Raw genomic sequence first — 15,758 nt, forward strand, 5'->3', positions numbered from 1 at the left:
ATTAAGAACCTTGTGGCCAAAGTAGCTGCAATGATCAGCAGAGCTGCCCGAGGAACTGCTCTGCAGTGTCTATTGTTGACTCCAGATCCTACGAAGACATTTCCCAAATTCCTGTGTAGATAGACTACTGCAGGTCCCACCTTGTGCCAGATAACAAAAGTTAGAAAGTGGCTTAAAGGGACCCCTGCACTTGTTATTTTACATTGCATGGGAAACCCCAATGCATAAAATGGTAGGTGAGTTATGACAACTGCGGTATGGCCTGAACTCTCAAGAGGGCAGGGAGCAACAATGCCAAGGTTTTCCTGAATTTCCTCTGTAAATACCCCCTGCACTGCTTTGGCAAAGTAACTTTAGAAATAAGGTCCTACTGATACATAAAATGATTTCAGGAGGACAACATAATCATATCAATAAACTGACAAAAGGTGTGTTCAAATGCTCAATGGTTTCTGAAAAGCTTTGAAAGAGAGCAAATGATTTGAGTTGACAAAATGGTGTAGTCATGTAGTCATGTTGGACTTAGATTGCATTTGTTTTAATCAAGCTGCCACAATAAAAAAAAATAGCAACAAAAACTTTCAAGCAGCTACAGTGGTTTATACAATGATACAGTAACACCTGGCAAAGTGAAATAACTACTCAGCCAGGAAGCACTGTGGTTTAATTTTCCTTTTCAGCTACAAGCAGTCGCACTTTCTGGGCCACTGTGTACTTGTACTTTATTTAACCGCTGACAGGATTAGGTGGGACTGCTGTCTAATGTCTACTTGCTTCAAGTTTTCTGGGCAGCCTTTTATAAGTTTTTCCTGGCAACGAGACATAAAATCCAAATCTTTCTTTTTCCAGATGAATGTCAGGTTCTGAGCGACCTTTATGGCCATTTATGTGGATCAGATGGTATTGATTAAACTAAGGCTGTTTCAGCTGAAAACACACAGTGTGACTGCAACAGATAATGGACATTGCACGTACTAGTTGCCTTTAAATAAATAAATAAATACATTGTTGTAGACCTAATAAAGTCAATGAAATTTGCAAAAAGCCAGAAAGATTCTCATGAGCTTTATTCACCGTGTTCTGTCTTTCAAAGGTGTCACAAGCTTAAAAATAGCACACAACAATCCCTGGGACTTCTGCCGCTGGACATCCTTTATGAGGGTTAAGCACACAAATATAGAGGTGTGAACAGGGTGGGCTGTTCTGCTGTTCCTGAGTAGAAACATCCAATCTGATGCAACAATCATGATGACGGATGTAGTAATAGAATAGAATAGAAAAATACTTTATTCATCCCCCAATGGGGGGAATTCAAATTAGTCAAGTACCTCAAAAAAATTATTAATATTTACAATGATTGTATATTAACAACAGCAATAATAATACCAATCCTAATAAAAAATACTACTACTAACTAATAATAATACTACTAATAAATGACTAAATAAATGTATCACTGGTGTTCGTCCACTGCACAACGTCCTTTTCAGAGTGAAGCTACGACTGCGGCGCAGCAGAGCTCACGCAAGCCGCTGTTGAACTGGCAGACTCAGTAGAGGATGGGATTAAGGGCAGAATTAACCAGTGTGAAAGTTGCCATCCAAAAGAACATAGACGAGATGTATATGTGACCCAGGAAGTTTCTAGCCAGTATGAGGAAAGTCATGATGAAAATAGGGCGCCACATGATTAAGAAAGAGAGCACCAAGACCAGCATTGTATGGAAGAACTTCGTGTCCTGCCATGAGACTTGGTAGTGAGGGCGGGGGAGTCTCCTATTGAGGGCTGAATGTCTGGAGAGAAGCCTTCTCTTACAATGTTTAGTAATCTGTAACAGGAATAAGCTGCTATTACATAAAGCTGGCACTTTATACCTTGAAACATTATGTAATGACAATAGAGATATAAATGCAATAAAGATAAGATTAAACCATGTACAAAGTGATATGCATAATGATTTAAATATGGAACACAAAATCCTCTGTTTGTCCTCACAATGCTTTAAACATCAATAAGGTCTTTTTAGAGCTAAAATCAATGTGTGACCTCTCGGAATCATTTTGTGTTGTCTGTAACACGTTTATGTCAATATCGGAGTAACTCACTGTCTGAGGTTGACAGCTGACAGAGGGAAGATCTGTTCCCACACACACTCATATCTCCAAGGAACTCATATCTCTGCGCCCTTTGTGATTGTAAAATTACTAATATACACAAAGAGTACAAAGTGAAGAGTCAATCAAGTCGACATTAATTGCTAAATGAGTAATTATAGCACACATATAGTATGTATCTGTGATTTTTCAGAAATTTTTTGATCTGCGCTTTGCTGCGTCGTTCTCTAATCTTTTCGGTTCAGTCCACTCAATATACTTGATCAGGCCATTGTTCTAATATATATTTCTTCTTGAGAAACTATCGTGTTATCATTGCAATGTGCTTTGGATCATTATCGGGCTGGAATATCTCTTTTCTGCCAAACTCCGGGAAACAGCAACTCGTCTTGTCAGCCAGTATTTATGTGGAATTCACGAGCTTTCATGGTGCCATCTATAAATGCATCTCCACAGCAAATTTTGCACTTATGTAACTTCACCAGTGTAGTCTTAGCCAGGTTTACACCGAACATGCTGGAAGCCATCCAAGTACTCTAATTGGATTTTTTTTTAACATTTAAAACACAGAAAACCTCCACAAAGTAGAAAACATCCACTTTGTTCATTAAAAGAGTGGCTAAAATGACTTAATCCTAAAGAACTCTAAACAATTCCCCTCCTCACTCCCTGCTGTCTTAACCAGTCAAGAATGAAATAAACCCACCTGTAATATTTTGCTGTAACTGACAATAATCATGACTCCTGGCAGAAGGAATCCCGGGGCCGTGAAGGCTATGTTCCACACAATCTCTGTATTTGCATCGGGCCACTTGAGAGTACAGATGTGTAGACGTTCCTATATAGAAAGCACAAAAATAAACAGAAAGATGTGCTTTAATGGTGAGGAGTTTTCTTTTAATCTGTTAGTTAATCCGTACCTGTTTGGGGAAGTAAACTTCTATCACAGTGAAGAACAGACAGAGGGGCACGGATGTGATTGCTGAAAAGGCCCAGACGACAATTAGGGTGGCAGTCACCATCCTGGCGCTCAGAGTGGGCACAGTCTGCGGCCGGAGAACAGCCTGCACCCTCTCCACACTGATTGCGGCCAGGGTCGTGATGACCACACAGCCACTCATACAGATGATGTACAGGAGTGTGTAACAGGCCGTACACCCAAGTATCCAGGACACAGTCCAATGCACTGCCACAATGAGAGGGATCATGCTGACAAATAGTAGATCAATCACGAACAAGTTGAGGGTCAGGATGGTCTTGTTGGCCAGAAGTCTGCATTCACAGGTTATCAGGACTGTGGCTCCAGTATTCGCTGCCACTGAGACCAGAAAGATTGTTGTAATAATCAGGGTCTCCACAGCAGTGGCACCAAGAGTGCCGCAGTGCTGCAGTTCGGAGAAATACGTAAAACATTCAAAGTTTTTTAGGTGGAGAGCGTGGGGGTCCATGTCCTCGTGGATAATAACTATCCACTCCTGGATGCTTTCAGAAAAGTGAACTGAGAACAGATGGGATAACCCATGGAGTGAGGAGAGGTGGAGGGCGGTGACAAGACCAGTTAATGCTGTTTGCTTTGTGATAGCAGAACAGAAGTCGAACATTACAGCATGTAGTTTCAGCTCATGTCCTCCGCCGTGTAGTTAAACTTCATGTCAGTTCAGTTCTCTACTGCGATGCTGCACTGCTTTAGCAAGATTCTTTCCATCTTTTGAACATCATGACTGTATCCGTTGCAAATTATCTGCTGAATCTAATTAGACGAAACATTTTAATGCTCTAAATCAATTACAAGTTTGCTCCCACATCCTAAGCAGATACAGAGATTTCACTCAGTGTGGGCATAATTAGGAGTGTGTAGAAATTAACCTTAGAATTTAGAAATAGAACTTAAAAAAAAAAAAAACTACTTCCATACATCCCTCTTTCTCTAACATCTGAGACAAGCCGAGGTCATTATATTGCTCGATCGATTAAGATCAAGCCTCGGTCAATCCTTTGTGTCCCGTTCCCTCTCAAAGCCCATTTATGATATTCAAATAGGACATGACCAAATTAAACAAACAGTTTTGAGCTATTCATTTGGTCTGAGTTTATTCTTTTCATTTAAGATAAGCAACATTAACCAACATTTAAACTGTGTTAGCCAAAAGGCTAGTTTCGATTCCATTTGATCAGCAAAATATGTTGAAGAACACAAAGTTGCAGAAAATTGACACTTCTGGAGTTAAATTAATGGTAAACAAATAAGGGACGTATATGGAAAGACAAAAAGTAAGTTTAAATTAATTGTCATTAAGCTATTTATGCCTCAAAATGTTGTTGTTTTATAATACATGAACCTCTTTAGAAGATGTTATGTCATTTTCTAAAATAATTTAACAATATTTTCTTGAAAAATATCCTTGTTTAAAAAATGTCCTCTGTAGTGGACATTTGTTGTTATTTTATCCATTTTGTCCTGTATTTTTTCAAGTAAGATGGAAGGGATTCACTGACAGAGGCAGAAATAATTTTACTGCAGGTTGTTTCAGTAAACTCAGATATTGAGTTGTCTGATGAGGAAGCTCAAGAAAGGTTAGCCTAGGTTATCCAAACATTCAGATGCGTTGGGCCTCACACACCAGAGTTCAAATAGTGTCATAATCCATGACCATAAATCAGTTTTACAAAGACACTCCTTTAAGATTGTCAATGACCTTGATGTGTCTGATGAGGATATAAGCAAAGATCTCCTAGACAAAGTGAGGCAGGGATCTCTAAGCCTGCCAAGAACTGGGGAGTTGTCAATTGATGAGCAAAGGATTCCATTTACTGGTCGCTGCCCTGTTCGCCAGTATGTAAGGACCAAACCATACCCAACTGGACTGAAAGTGTTTGACAATAAGCCAGTGATCATGGCATCCTCTGCCTATGGCACTGAGTCTCAGGACTCTGGAGATTACCAAAGCATGGCTTCAGTATGAGATTGACTGCCAGTTCTTATGTTGAAATAGATATTTTCATTGAATTTATCGATTGTCATCGTGGTTTAGTTTCACATGTATGAAATTCTAATGTACACTGTAGAGGACACGTGATATCTTTAAGATAAAAACTTAAAAACATAAATAAACATTTGCAATATACTCTTTGCATAACAAACAATTGGGAAAGATGAAAAAATAGTGATATGGCAACAATTTCTTTCCTGGTAGTCAGGAGGATATAGAAATATATGATCACATCATTGCATACACAAACTGCCCTACTGTGTAAGTACATTTTGACCAGGTTCAGGTTAACATATTTAAAAAAAAATTAATTTTCTTTTTAAAACTGCAACAAACCCAAATCCTCTACTCAGAAAACTGAAAAACTGATGTGAGATCACAAAAGTCCTGTCATGTTAAACAAGCACCCTTCGTGAAATTGTTTGCCGTGTGCTCACGGCTTTTATATACAGCTGGGGAAAATAAAACAAAATGACCCAGATGAAATTTTGTTCATATTTATTATTCCAACTGCACATTTGCTGATTGAATCATTAGCATATGGGTGTGTCCAACCAAGAACTCTGCAGGCTCACTGAAAGTACTGAAGATGCACAATTTAAAAAACAACTCAACCCTGCACTTTATTAACTCGAACCTGTTGGCACACGTTGTGGATAAAAACGATCCTTATGAAGACGCAGAACTGAGAAGATTCCAGGGGGGTTTAGCTCAGTCTTGACAGTCTTCCAGGTGGTGCAGCAGTTCTCGGTAATGAGTGGCTGGATACTCAGCCTGGCAGCTGGGACACTCCAGGAAGCTTTCATTGAGTCCGCTGCTGTGAGCAGCGGAGGCCCCTGGAGGGGAGGGGGCTTGCGCCTCTTCACTTGAGCACTGATCCTGCTGGTTTTTCTGATATAAAAAGCATTTTTTCAATTAGGATAAAACCTCTGGCTGAAAAAGTTCTCAAGTGAGTCTATGATTCTTAACACAACTTAAAGCTGCACTAGTTTGTTTTTTAAACTTGAAAGTAAAAGCTCAGTGCGTTTCCCCCCCGAATATAAAAAGATTTAATAAAAAGGACTAAATGACTTTGGTTTACTACAATGCAGCTCTGCTCCTCTCAGCCTTTTTCAAGCACCGATCAGTTCTAAGCCCGAGATAACTGAGCTGAGGACAGTGAATATTAAGGTCGCTGGATAAAAAACGTCTAAATGTGTCTAAATATCATCTAAATGCAGCTTTAAGTTTCATCAACGATAGAAACTACGATTCTCTCCTTTGGTCTATTGGTGCCAACCTTTGACTTTTTTGTCACGTGGCCTTTTGCTTTTGGCAGCATCTTCAGAATTTTGACCATTTGCTTCTTTAAATATGAACAGTTCTGCTTCTCATCCTCAAGATCATGCGAAGAAATCTTGATCTAGAATTAAAAAAAGTTGCCACTGCAATGAAATCTGTAAAACTGGGTCGTCGTCGTGTGTGGCATATTTTTCAAATATCAAGAATATCTCTCTGTTTTTCTCATTTGAAGATTTGAGTGTGTGACTGCATGATTGGAATATTTCAGAGGCACAGAATTGAAGACACACACTGTCAATCCTTTGTATAGACACGTAAACCTGCGCCATCATTGAGAGGGGATGTCTTAGAAAAATCCCCAAGCTAAGTGGGTGAACGATACAAAGTGAATGTGCCTGTCATACCTGTCTGGTCAGGTCTGCAATCTTTTCCTGGTCCACATGGTGACGATTTAGCATATATCTCTGAAAGAGATTTGCCTAAGAAAAAGTAGTTTTTTGTGTCTTTTTTATAGGTCTTTCTTCCCTCATATAAAATAAAAGTATCATTAAAACAATTTTTTGAGACAGTTTAAGAAAGATGTACCTGCAGCTCAAAGTTGGCTGACCTTCGCTTCTCCTCATTCAGCCTGACTTCGAGTTCTTTGCTCTCTTCCTCCAGCGGTTGCTCTTCCTCTTCCTCCTCTGACTCCCGATGCTCTTCCTCCTCTGACTCCCGATGCTCTTCCTCCTCTGACTCCAGATGCTCTTCCTCCTCTGACTCCCGATGCTCTTCTTGTGCACTTTCTCTGCTCAGACTATCACTCTGCAGCTGCTGCCTGAGCTGCTCCACCTCCGCCTCCCTTTCCCTGCACCTACACATCAGCTTGTCATACAGTTTACCCCTATTCAACTTTTTCCTGCTTTGAACAGGACCGGAGCACATATAACATATATTCACCTTTTTGCAGCATACATACCAGTTTTGGGCAATTATCAGGCTCCACTGAGTCACTTCAAACTGCTCCCTAAGCACCTCCTGCTCCTCTTTGGCTTTCTGCAGGAGGTTTTCATAGTGCTCCTGCATCTGGCTCCGTTGCTCATCTGTAATGAGAGATGTACAAGGTGGAAATGGAAAGAAGAGAAGAGAAGGACTGAGGAGAACATTTACCGCAACACATTAAAACTTCTCTTTACCAGCACTTAAAGTAATAAGTACTATGTAACTTCTCAAAAAGCCCATTATGGAGCTCCCCCTACAGGCTTGGAGGTAATGTACGGTTAAGACACTGTCGTAAATCTCTTTCTCTTCTCTCTCGTTCTTTGCTTCATCAGTCAACGTCTTCTTCTGTTTCTTCGGTGCCTCTGCCATGATGATCGTACTGACAATGTTGCGCTAGCTTAGCCTTATACCTGGGAGCGTGAGAGGGGTCTATTTGTTTTTGCGGTAGGTGTGCCAGAAAGCAAGTCGAAGTACTTCCGCTCAGCTCCTGGGCCGCTCCAGCAAAGTTACATAGCGCAGTTTTTCCAACTCAGTCTCCCGAAGGGCATAGGAGACAGGCCAATCGTAATATTAAAACTCATTCTAGCCGCACAATTTTTTTCAAGCTGTTATTTTAAGGTAGAAATGTTACATAGTATTGCTTTAAGTGTAAGTAAAGACAAACAACATATGTCATAAAAAAACAATGTCATTAGCAACTTAATAAGAATGAACAAAAAACTGAGTACATCCTTACTATTTCCATAGGAATTAAGAAGGTAATTAGCAGCCAAGAGCTGCTGATCACATGCAGACAATCAATTAATCACCAGCAGGTGAGAGCACCTCTATTAAATCAGAAGTTTTGCTGGTCTGAAGCGTTCAGGTGTGTGTGTGTTAACGCGATGCAGAGAAAGAACAAGAGCAGCAATTGTTGCTGCTCACTGATCTTGGAAGGATTACAGCACCACCTCTAAACTATTCAAAGGCCATCACTCTACAGCGAGAACGATTACTGACTGGTTCACCCCAAGGCCAGACGCTGCAACGCTCAGAGAAGCTGCAAGGTTCCCAAGAGCTACTTCTCCGATTCTGCAGGCCTCAGTTGGCATGTTACATGTTAAAGTTCATGACAGTACAGTTATAAAAAGACTCCACAAGTATGCAAGGCTTATTTGCACGGTTAGATTACAAAGCTCCATCTGAACAAACCACAAGACTTCTGGGAAAATGTATCTCAGACAGCTGAGACCAAAGTGGAGATGTTTGGTCATAATAAGCAGCACCACATTTGATTAAAACCAAACACAGCGTTTTAGCACAAACACGTCATGCCGACTGTTAACCACACTTGTTTTAAGGGTGATGATTTGTGCTTATTCTGCATCCGCAGGCCTGGGGTCTTTTGCAGCTATTAAGCTGCCCATAAACTTCTTTGTATAGTAAAGTATGCTCGAGTCGTACGTGAGGCCATCTGTTTCACAGCTAAAGCTTGGCTCAAACTGGGTCATGCAACGGGACAATGACCCCAAGCAAAGCAGCAAATCCGCAACAGAAGGGCTGAAGAAGAAAAGAATCCAGGTGTTGTTATGGTTCAAAGTCTAAAACGTAACCTGAATGAAATGCTGTGGTGGGACCATGAGACAGCTGTGGGTAAACAAATGCACACCGGATAAAGCGGGTATGGAAAATGGATGGATGGATGGATGTTTGAGCATTTCAAACTTTAGAGCAGAAAAAGAACTTCTATTACATTTCACAAAACTGTAACTTTAAAACTGCTGCAAAGATTTCTGTCTCAAGAGGCTGCTTTGGCACAGTCTTGATAACTTAAAAAAAAACCTTGTTGTGACAGTCTGTTGCCCCAGTGGTGAGTGTCCGCTGCCCACTGTCCCTTTTGCTCACCGTCTGAATGGTCGTCATTGTGCTGCTGGGAACGGGCTTGATTGGCTTCTCTCAGCTGCTTCTCCAACTCTAAAATTCTGGCCACAACCGCCCTTACGTAGGCCTCTCTCTGCTGGTCATATTCCAGCCACTGCTTATTCTTTTCCAAGGCCTTTAAGGAATGAGCAAATGAATAGGAAGCACATGACAGAGACAGACAGAAAGAGAGCTGTGCCAAGGAAATGACTGTGAAGTATAAAACACTCAGCGAGACACGTGAACTCTGCTCGGTTGCATATCTTCACATGGAAACAAATTCACACGAGCAAAAACCGATGAGTTGCATCAACAACATAACACTTGCATCTCTCAGCTGAGACTGAAGGTCTGAGGCAGCAGCTCCATCACTGGCTGACGGCTGCTCTGTGTCTGATACAGAGACCTTTGAGACAAAAACAAAAACATTACAGCATCAGACATTTGCGAATGAGCAACTCCTTGTACATATTACACATCCTCAGCTGCAATGACAAAACAAGACCACTGGGAGGCAGAATAAGCTTTTTTTAAAAAAAAGAGTTCCTAATGCTCCTCATAAAGAAGTCTGCTTCCCTCCTTGTGGCTCCTTGCCAGTTTATGTGGGTGTAAGAGAAAAAAAACAACTGCCGCCATCTAGTGGCCTAAAACGAGAAGAGAAGGAAAGGAAGCGAATGCTGAAATAATAATGCTGGCTAAATCCTTTGACTTTGTGGTCGTGGCATTAAACATCCCACAAGTCACAATACCAAATATAAACTTTGGATTAGGTAAAAACACAAAAAATATCTGTTGCACTGTTTATCGCCCAGCAGGCTCAAAGAGACTGATGAGTGTCATTGCTTGAGAAGGATAACTGCATAAAAAGGGTTGAATTCACTGTTAGTTTTAAGACTAAACAAACACTTTGTTTCGTATCATTAAGAAGATGAAGATCTATTGGTGATGAAGATATACCGAAGCTTCTTTTATTTTCGCCCAGCACTGTAATCGCTTGTGGTAAAATTGAGCCCTGCTATACCTGCTTCCCCGTAACTTTGCTCTCGAGATACTGACACCTAGTTGAGGCGTTTACCAGCTTGTTCTTCATTTCTTCGATCTCTCTGGCGTAACCGGATGTGCTCAGCTCTCTTCTGATACTTACGCCGTTCGACGTGTTCCCTTCTTTTGGGCACAGCACCTCGGATGACAAAGTAGCTCTCTCATCCCTTGCTGTCGGCTGATGACAGCTCTCAAGCCATATGGTTTCAAGAGAGAGGAATCTCTGCAAGAAAACGTATAGCGAAAAGTGGCTTCAATTAAAATATAAAATAATTACAAGACTCAGTAGCAACAGAAGTAGACAGAAATTAGAATCTAGCATAATGAGCCCCAGCCTGCTGACATGTTTCACTTTAACAAAAGGAAAATCAAAAAGAAAAGCCCCCTAAATCATTGGCCTCTGTAGTCTGAGTACCTCTACAAGCTTGTTATGCTCTGCATGATGACGGGACAGCTCTGCCAGAGTCTTCTTCAGATATGTATTCTCCTTCCTCAGATTGATAAGGGTCCCACTGAGCTCCGAGGGGACCTTTTTCTTCATTGAATGCTTGGATTTAGAGGCTGCCATCTCTGTCACCTGCAAACACAAAAACCCACAGAAAACCCTGTCCACAGCACGTTTGAATGCACAACTTCAAACACAAACATTCTGAATCACGATCAGTTCCATTCATGACATTACGGGCAACGGGCAAATGCTACAGCTGGATTTAAGGCGTTTTCTTTAAGCAGCTCGGAGGTAAAAAGTCCCCCCTCTGAGATTTGGAGTACAATTAGAAAGTGGTATGAGGAAATAAGACTCAAGTTCCAGTGTATAGCACTCTGGTTAAATGTATTTAGTTTACTCTCCACCACTGGGCACATGTCTTATTTTAAAGTTGGACCAACGTTAGGGCAAGGCCTTGCAGCCTTGATGAGACAAACCCAAATTATGAAGTGAGAGCTTTCAGCCTATGTGCTCCTGTATTCAGGAGAATGGAAATACACAACTTGGTTCATTTGTTGAGACATGACCAAAAGTTCCAGAACAGCTATTTTATAAACTTAAAAGTTGGACTGGACAGTTAATTGTAATTTACTTTAAAACTTTAAAACCTTTACCTTATTTAAAGCACTCTTTGTCCATTAGCTTGTATCAGCTAGCTCAATTAGCTAACGTAAACGCTAACTCAAGGGGATTACGAACAGACTATGACAAATGGATTATCTAATCTAGTAATAAACCTACATCCTTCTTGATAATAACACTCTAAAAAGGTTTTTGTTGCCCGCCAATGGCAAGGCTAGGTCAGTTTAAGAGCCATGTTTTAAAAATATAGCTAACCACTAAGAAAAATATAGCTAACCACTAAGTTTAAAAACTGGATAATGCACTTATCTAAGTTATTGTTGTATAAAACCAGCTGACACAACTAATCTATTTGAGTTTTTCTTTTTCATTTTTACCTGAAGATGGTGGTGGCTATCAAACTGCAATATAATGGTTAAGATCACTTACTATTCATCAGTACTTTAGTTTAAACACTCCCCAAAACACTGTACACAAGAGTTCCGCGCGATAACATTTGTTTGAAAAATAATAATTATGTCACTTTATTTGATATTCAGAAGTGCTGTTTAAATTATTTGACTGTCTTGTAAAGAGTTGTGGCACAACCATGTTTTGGATTGAAAAGGCAGTATAGTAAGGGCAGCAGGACCAACTGCACCACACCGTGGTGAAGTTGGTTTGATATTGGATATTCGGATATTCGACAGATATTCACAATAAGGAAATAAGGTGTCTTTTTTTCCAATACCTCCCAAGCCATGTGACCTAGTGACTCCAAACCAATTCAGAATAGTTCTCCTATGTAGTACCAACCACACACACCTTTTTTAAAGCCAATTGTATGCACATTCTATATATATAGGCCTATATGGGCCATTCTACCGAATTGGTTCAAAGTCAGGTTGGAAAAATTTTGTAATATTGTATGCTTTATTCCCAAAACTTTGACCGTATATATATTATACCATTTCTAAAGAACACATATCTAGTAAAAGAACAGTACATTTTTATATTGTACTTTCAGACTGTATTGGAATGTTTTTCCTCTCCCAAAAATTGTCACTACCGAAACATAGTAATACACTATATTAAAAAGGTATTATTATTTCTCAGTTAAGATTGTGTTTGCTTCCCTCCTCTAAAGAATATTTTTACAAATATTTCTTGAAGGTTTTCACAATTAAATTAATAAAAATGAATTTTTTACCAAATTTCTAAGTTCAATTTATACAATTCATCAAAATCTAAATGCAATATTTCTTTGTAACATGCGTAATACTGATCATTTTGATTCCAGAGTTGATGATTGATGAAATTGATCATACTTTAAACCAATCAGTATCCTAACATTTTAGTTGATAACTGAATATACTTTATTTTTCACGAAACAACCAGTGTTTCGGTAGTGACTGCACTGTTTCGGTAGTGACCAAAAGTATTTTGTTTGCAAGGTTGTATCATATTTCCTCAACCGTATTGCTTAATCTTAACTCATAACATGCTTTAGGTTGGGAATATTGAAACACAAATGTTTTGTGGTCGATGGAATTGTTTTATTTTTTGAAGACATAACAGTTGTTCATCCAGAACCATTTAAAGTACAAACATTACATTGCCAATGGAAAATTACAGTTACAATTACAATTACAGTTCAGCAAAAGAGAAGAAGAAAACATAACTGACAAATAACTGATATGTTGTTGCTGTCAGGCTTCTAAATGCTAATCAATGTATCCTTGAAAGGTTTGCAACAAATACATTCAACATCTTAAAGAAAAATACACCAGAAATTGATATGCAGTTGAATCTGAATGAATGAACTGATCATGAACAAGAATTTCTCACACACACGCACGTGCAATTGTAACAGTGAACCATCAGGATGCAACTGGAAGCAAATGGTCTTCATGTTGCTTCAACCATTACTAGTATGTCACAAATCTAGTTTTTCACATACTGCGGTGAACACTCTTGGGCTGATCTGGACATGCCTCTGTGTGACGTTTTCTGGTTTAGGGATTAAGGTGACGACCTTGTCCACTGTGTACCAGATCTTGTCCTCTAGTCGTGGCCAATAAAAGCGGTTTCGCCCAATGTTGTGCATAACATTGACCTCAAGGGCACCTGCACACAGATAACAGGTAAAATAAAAGGACATTTGGTGAGACATGATAAGTATTGCAATCTATGAGAAAAAGTTTGATTCAAAGGGAATCGGAATATCAGAACGGAAAATGGCCAAGTGAGAATAAATGGAAAGAGAGAAATATCATGCAATGTAACTAAATTTGGAAATATGTGAGGAAAAAATGAAAAGATGGACAAATCACCTTCTTCTATAGCTTCAATGATTCCAGGATATGGGTCATCGTCATATGTAATGACACACCACTTTCCAACAAGGTCTTCAGTGACGTCATCAACTGGACAGAGAGTCCCTTCACACTCAGAGCTTGAAGTGGAATGGCTTCCATTTTCTTGGGCTGTTGTTTCAGATGTTCTTACATCTCTTCCAGGCTGTACTTGTGGTGCAATATTTGTAGATGATGGGTGGAAACAGGGACAGATGGCCTCTCTGTTGCAGAAGCAGCTGAGCACTCTATAATGAATCATGCCAGGTGTAGTGCAGATTACCTGATGAATGCTCAGTGTACCTTTGATAGTGGTCAGCTCATTTGGCAGGAGAGTGCTTACCCTGTTTATCTGGTCTTCCTCCACGTAGAGGAGCTTGATTTTGGTGAGAGGAAGGAGTGTGTCATAGAGGGCTTTTGCTGTGGGTATGTCAGTACCCCTGGCTACTTGTGAATCAGCCGTTCTCTTCATGGTGGCTCCAACGCCATCGGCAGGCCCTTTCCCGTGACCAGCTTCCAGGAAACTCCAGTTTACAGATGTAAATCCCATCTGGAAAGGAATGGTGCTCAAGAGATAAAAGTTCTTCTTTCCTCTATATTGCATGGTCGGCCCATCACTGATGAAGAAGAGCTTTTGGATCCTCGGATGGTTCTCCTTCAGAAACTGAAGAACTGGCTCAAGCTGAGCCCAAATGGCAGGAGGATCATGTTTCATGGAAGGTGACAAGGCACAGAATGTCAGTGTACAGTCTGTGGTGTATACAACAGCATTGTGTAGTGTAGTCTGCCTGTGTGATGCTCCAAAATGGACTTGCTGCACCTCCTTTGCATACTTGCACTGCCAGTTTTCTGCATAGTCAATGTGAAGAATAGCTTCGTCTTCTTTCAGAGATCTGTGCAGGGATTGTAGCTGTGTGTACTGGTGATGGATGTTGAAGAGGTGCTTGCACACTTTGGCTTTCATTTCTCGCTCAAAATCTTCCAAAAGGTGCTGTGGGCTGCCCTCACATCTCTGTTTGACCGTTTTTGTCACAGTGATCTTCTGTCTTTCTCCGTCCTTCTCTTTTTCATAATCTTCTTTTTTTGTGAGCCACTGGTACCACCATGTGGCTTCTGTTCCTGATGTACCAGTACTTGTGGTGTGTGTGAGAGACTTGTTCTTACATGAGAGACATTCCCTGTACATGCAAGCTTTAGCCTGAGTGTCACAGCACAACTCCTCAGCAGCTTTGCTCAGGCTTGGTGAGATAATAATGCCAAGGTGCTTGAGCCTGTCTGCTTTCATTTGGGCATTGTCATGCAGTTTGCAGACACATGTCTCCCTGTTGTTGATGTTTGGGGCAACAATCCAAAAAGGTTTTGTTCTGCAGAAAAGCGAATAGGACAGCTTCAGATGAGGCATCTCCAGCATCAACTTCTGATGCAAATTCAGCATTGTGTCGGAGAGGAACCTCTTTTGTTTCTTCTTTTTGAATCTTGTGATAGTTTCATTCTTTCCCGCTGATGCCCGACTATTGTCATCTCGACTTAAGAACATCTTGACTATGTCCGTGGTCTTATTTTTACCAGTTCTCTGATAGGTGAACTTCGACTGTGGCTTGTCTACAGTCTTGTTGTAGACTTTGTGGGAAATACCTACTGTTTTTCTCAGCAAATTTACAAGTTTGTACTTTCTGAGCAACCTATCTGAGACAGCTCTTCTAAATGCATGCTTCTGTTTATAGTTGACAGACTTATATTTTTTCTCCATTTGGTGCATAAGTGTATTGTGGAAAAGCAGTGTTTTTCTAATATGAGCAGGAACTTTGTGCTGCTGTACATAGTTATGAGTTTTTGTTCTTGGGGAACAATTTGACTTGTCTGATGTCAACCTCAATCTTAACCTCTGACATCTTTTTTTCAATTTTGCTTCTCTCCGCTGCATGTCTTTGACTTTCTGCTCTAGTTTCTGTAATTTTCTGTAGTTAGAGGTTTTTGTCCTTCTCCTTCTCTTGTCTGCAGGTCTATGCTCTGGTGTCTGATCAGCCTTAGTCGAAGTGCTTGGTGGTGT

The 15,758-nt window shown here is 40.3% G+C and overlaps 1 protein-coding gene across 1 annotated transcript; it reads right to left on the minus strand.

Annotated features, from left to right (window-relative positions):
• Positions 1-1,486: 1,486 nt before the first annotated feature.
• Positions 1,487-3,562, minus strand: LOC142398868 (free fatty acid receptor 4-like). The gene is given in 3 exon segments (XM_075483089.1): positions 1,487-1,828; positions 2,821-2,952; positions 3,035-3,562. Coding segments are annotated over 3 exon segments (1,002 nt in total).
• Between the last annotated feature and the right edge of the window lie 12,196 nt (positions 3,563-15,758).

Source organism: Odontesthes bonariensis, chromosome 2 (assembly GCF_027942865.1).
Source record: "Odontesthes bonariensis isolate fOdoBon6 chromosome 2, fOdoBon6.hap1, whole genome shotgun sequence".
NCBI classification, from domain to species: domain Eukaryota; kingdom Metazoa; phylum Chordata; class Actinopteri; order Atheriniformes; family Atherinopsidae; genus Odontesthes; species Odontesthes bonariensis.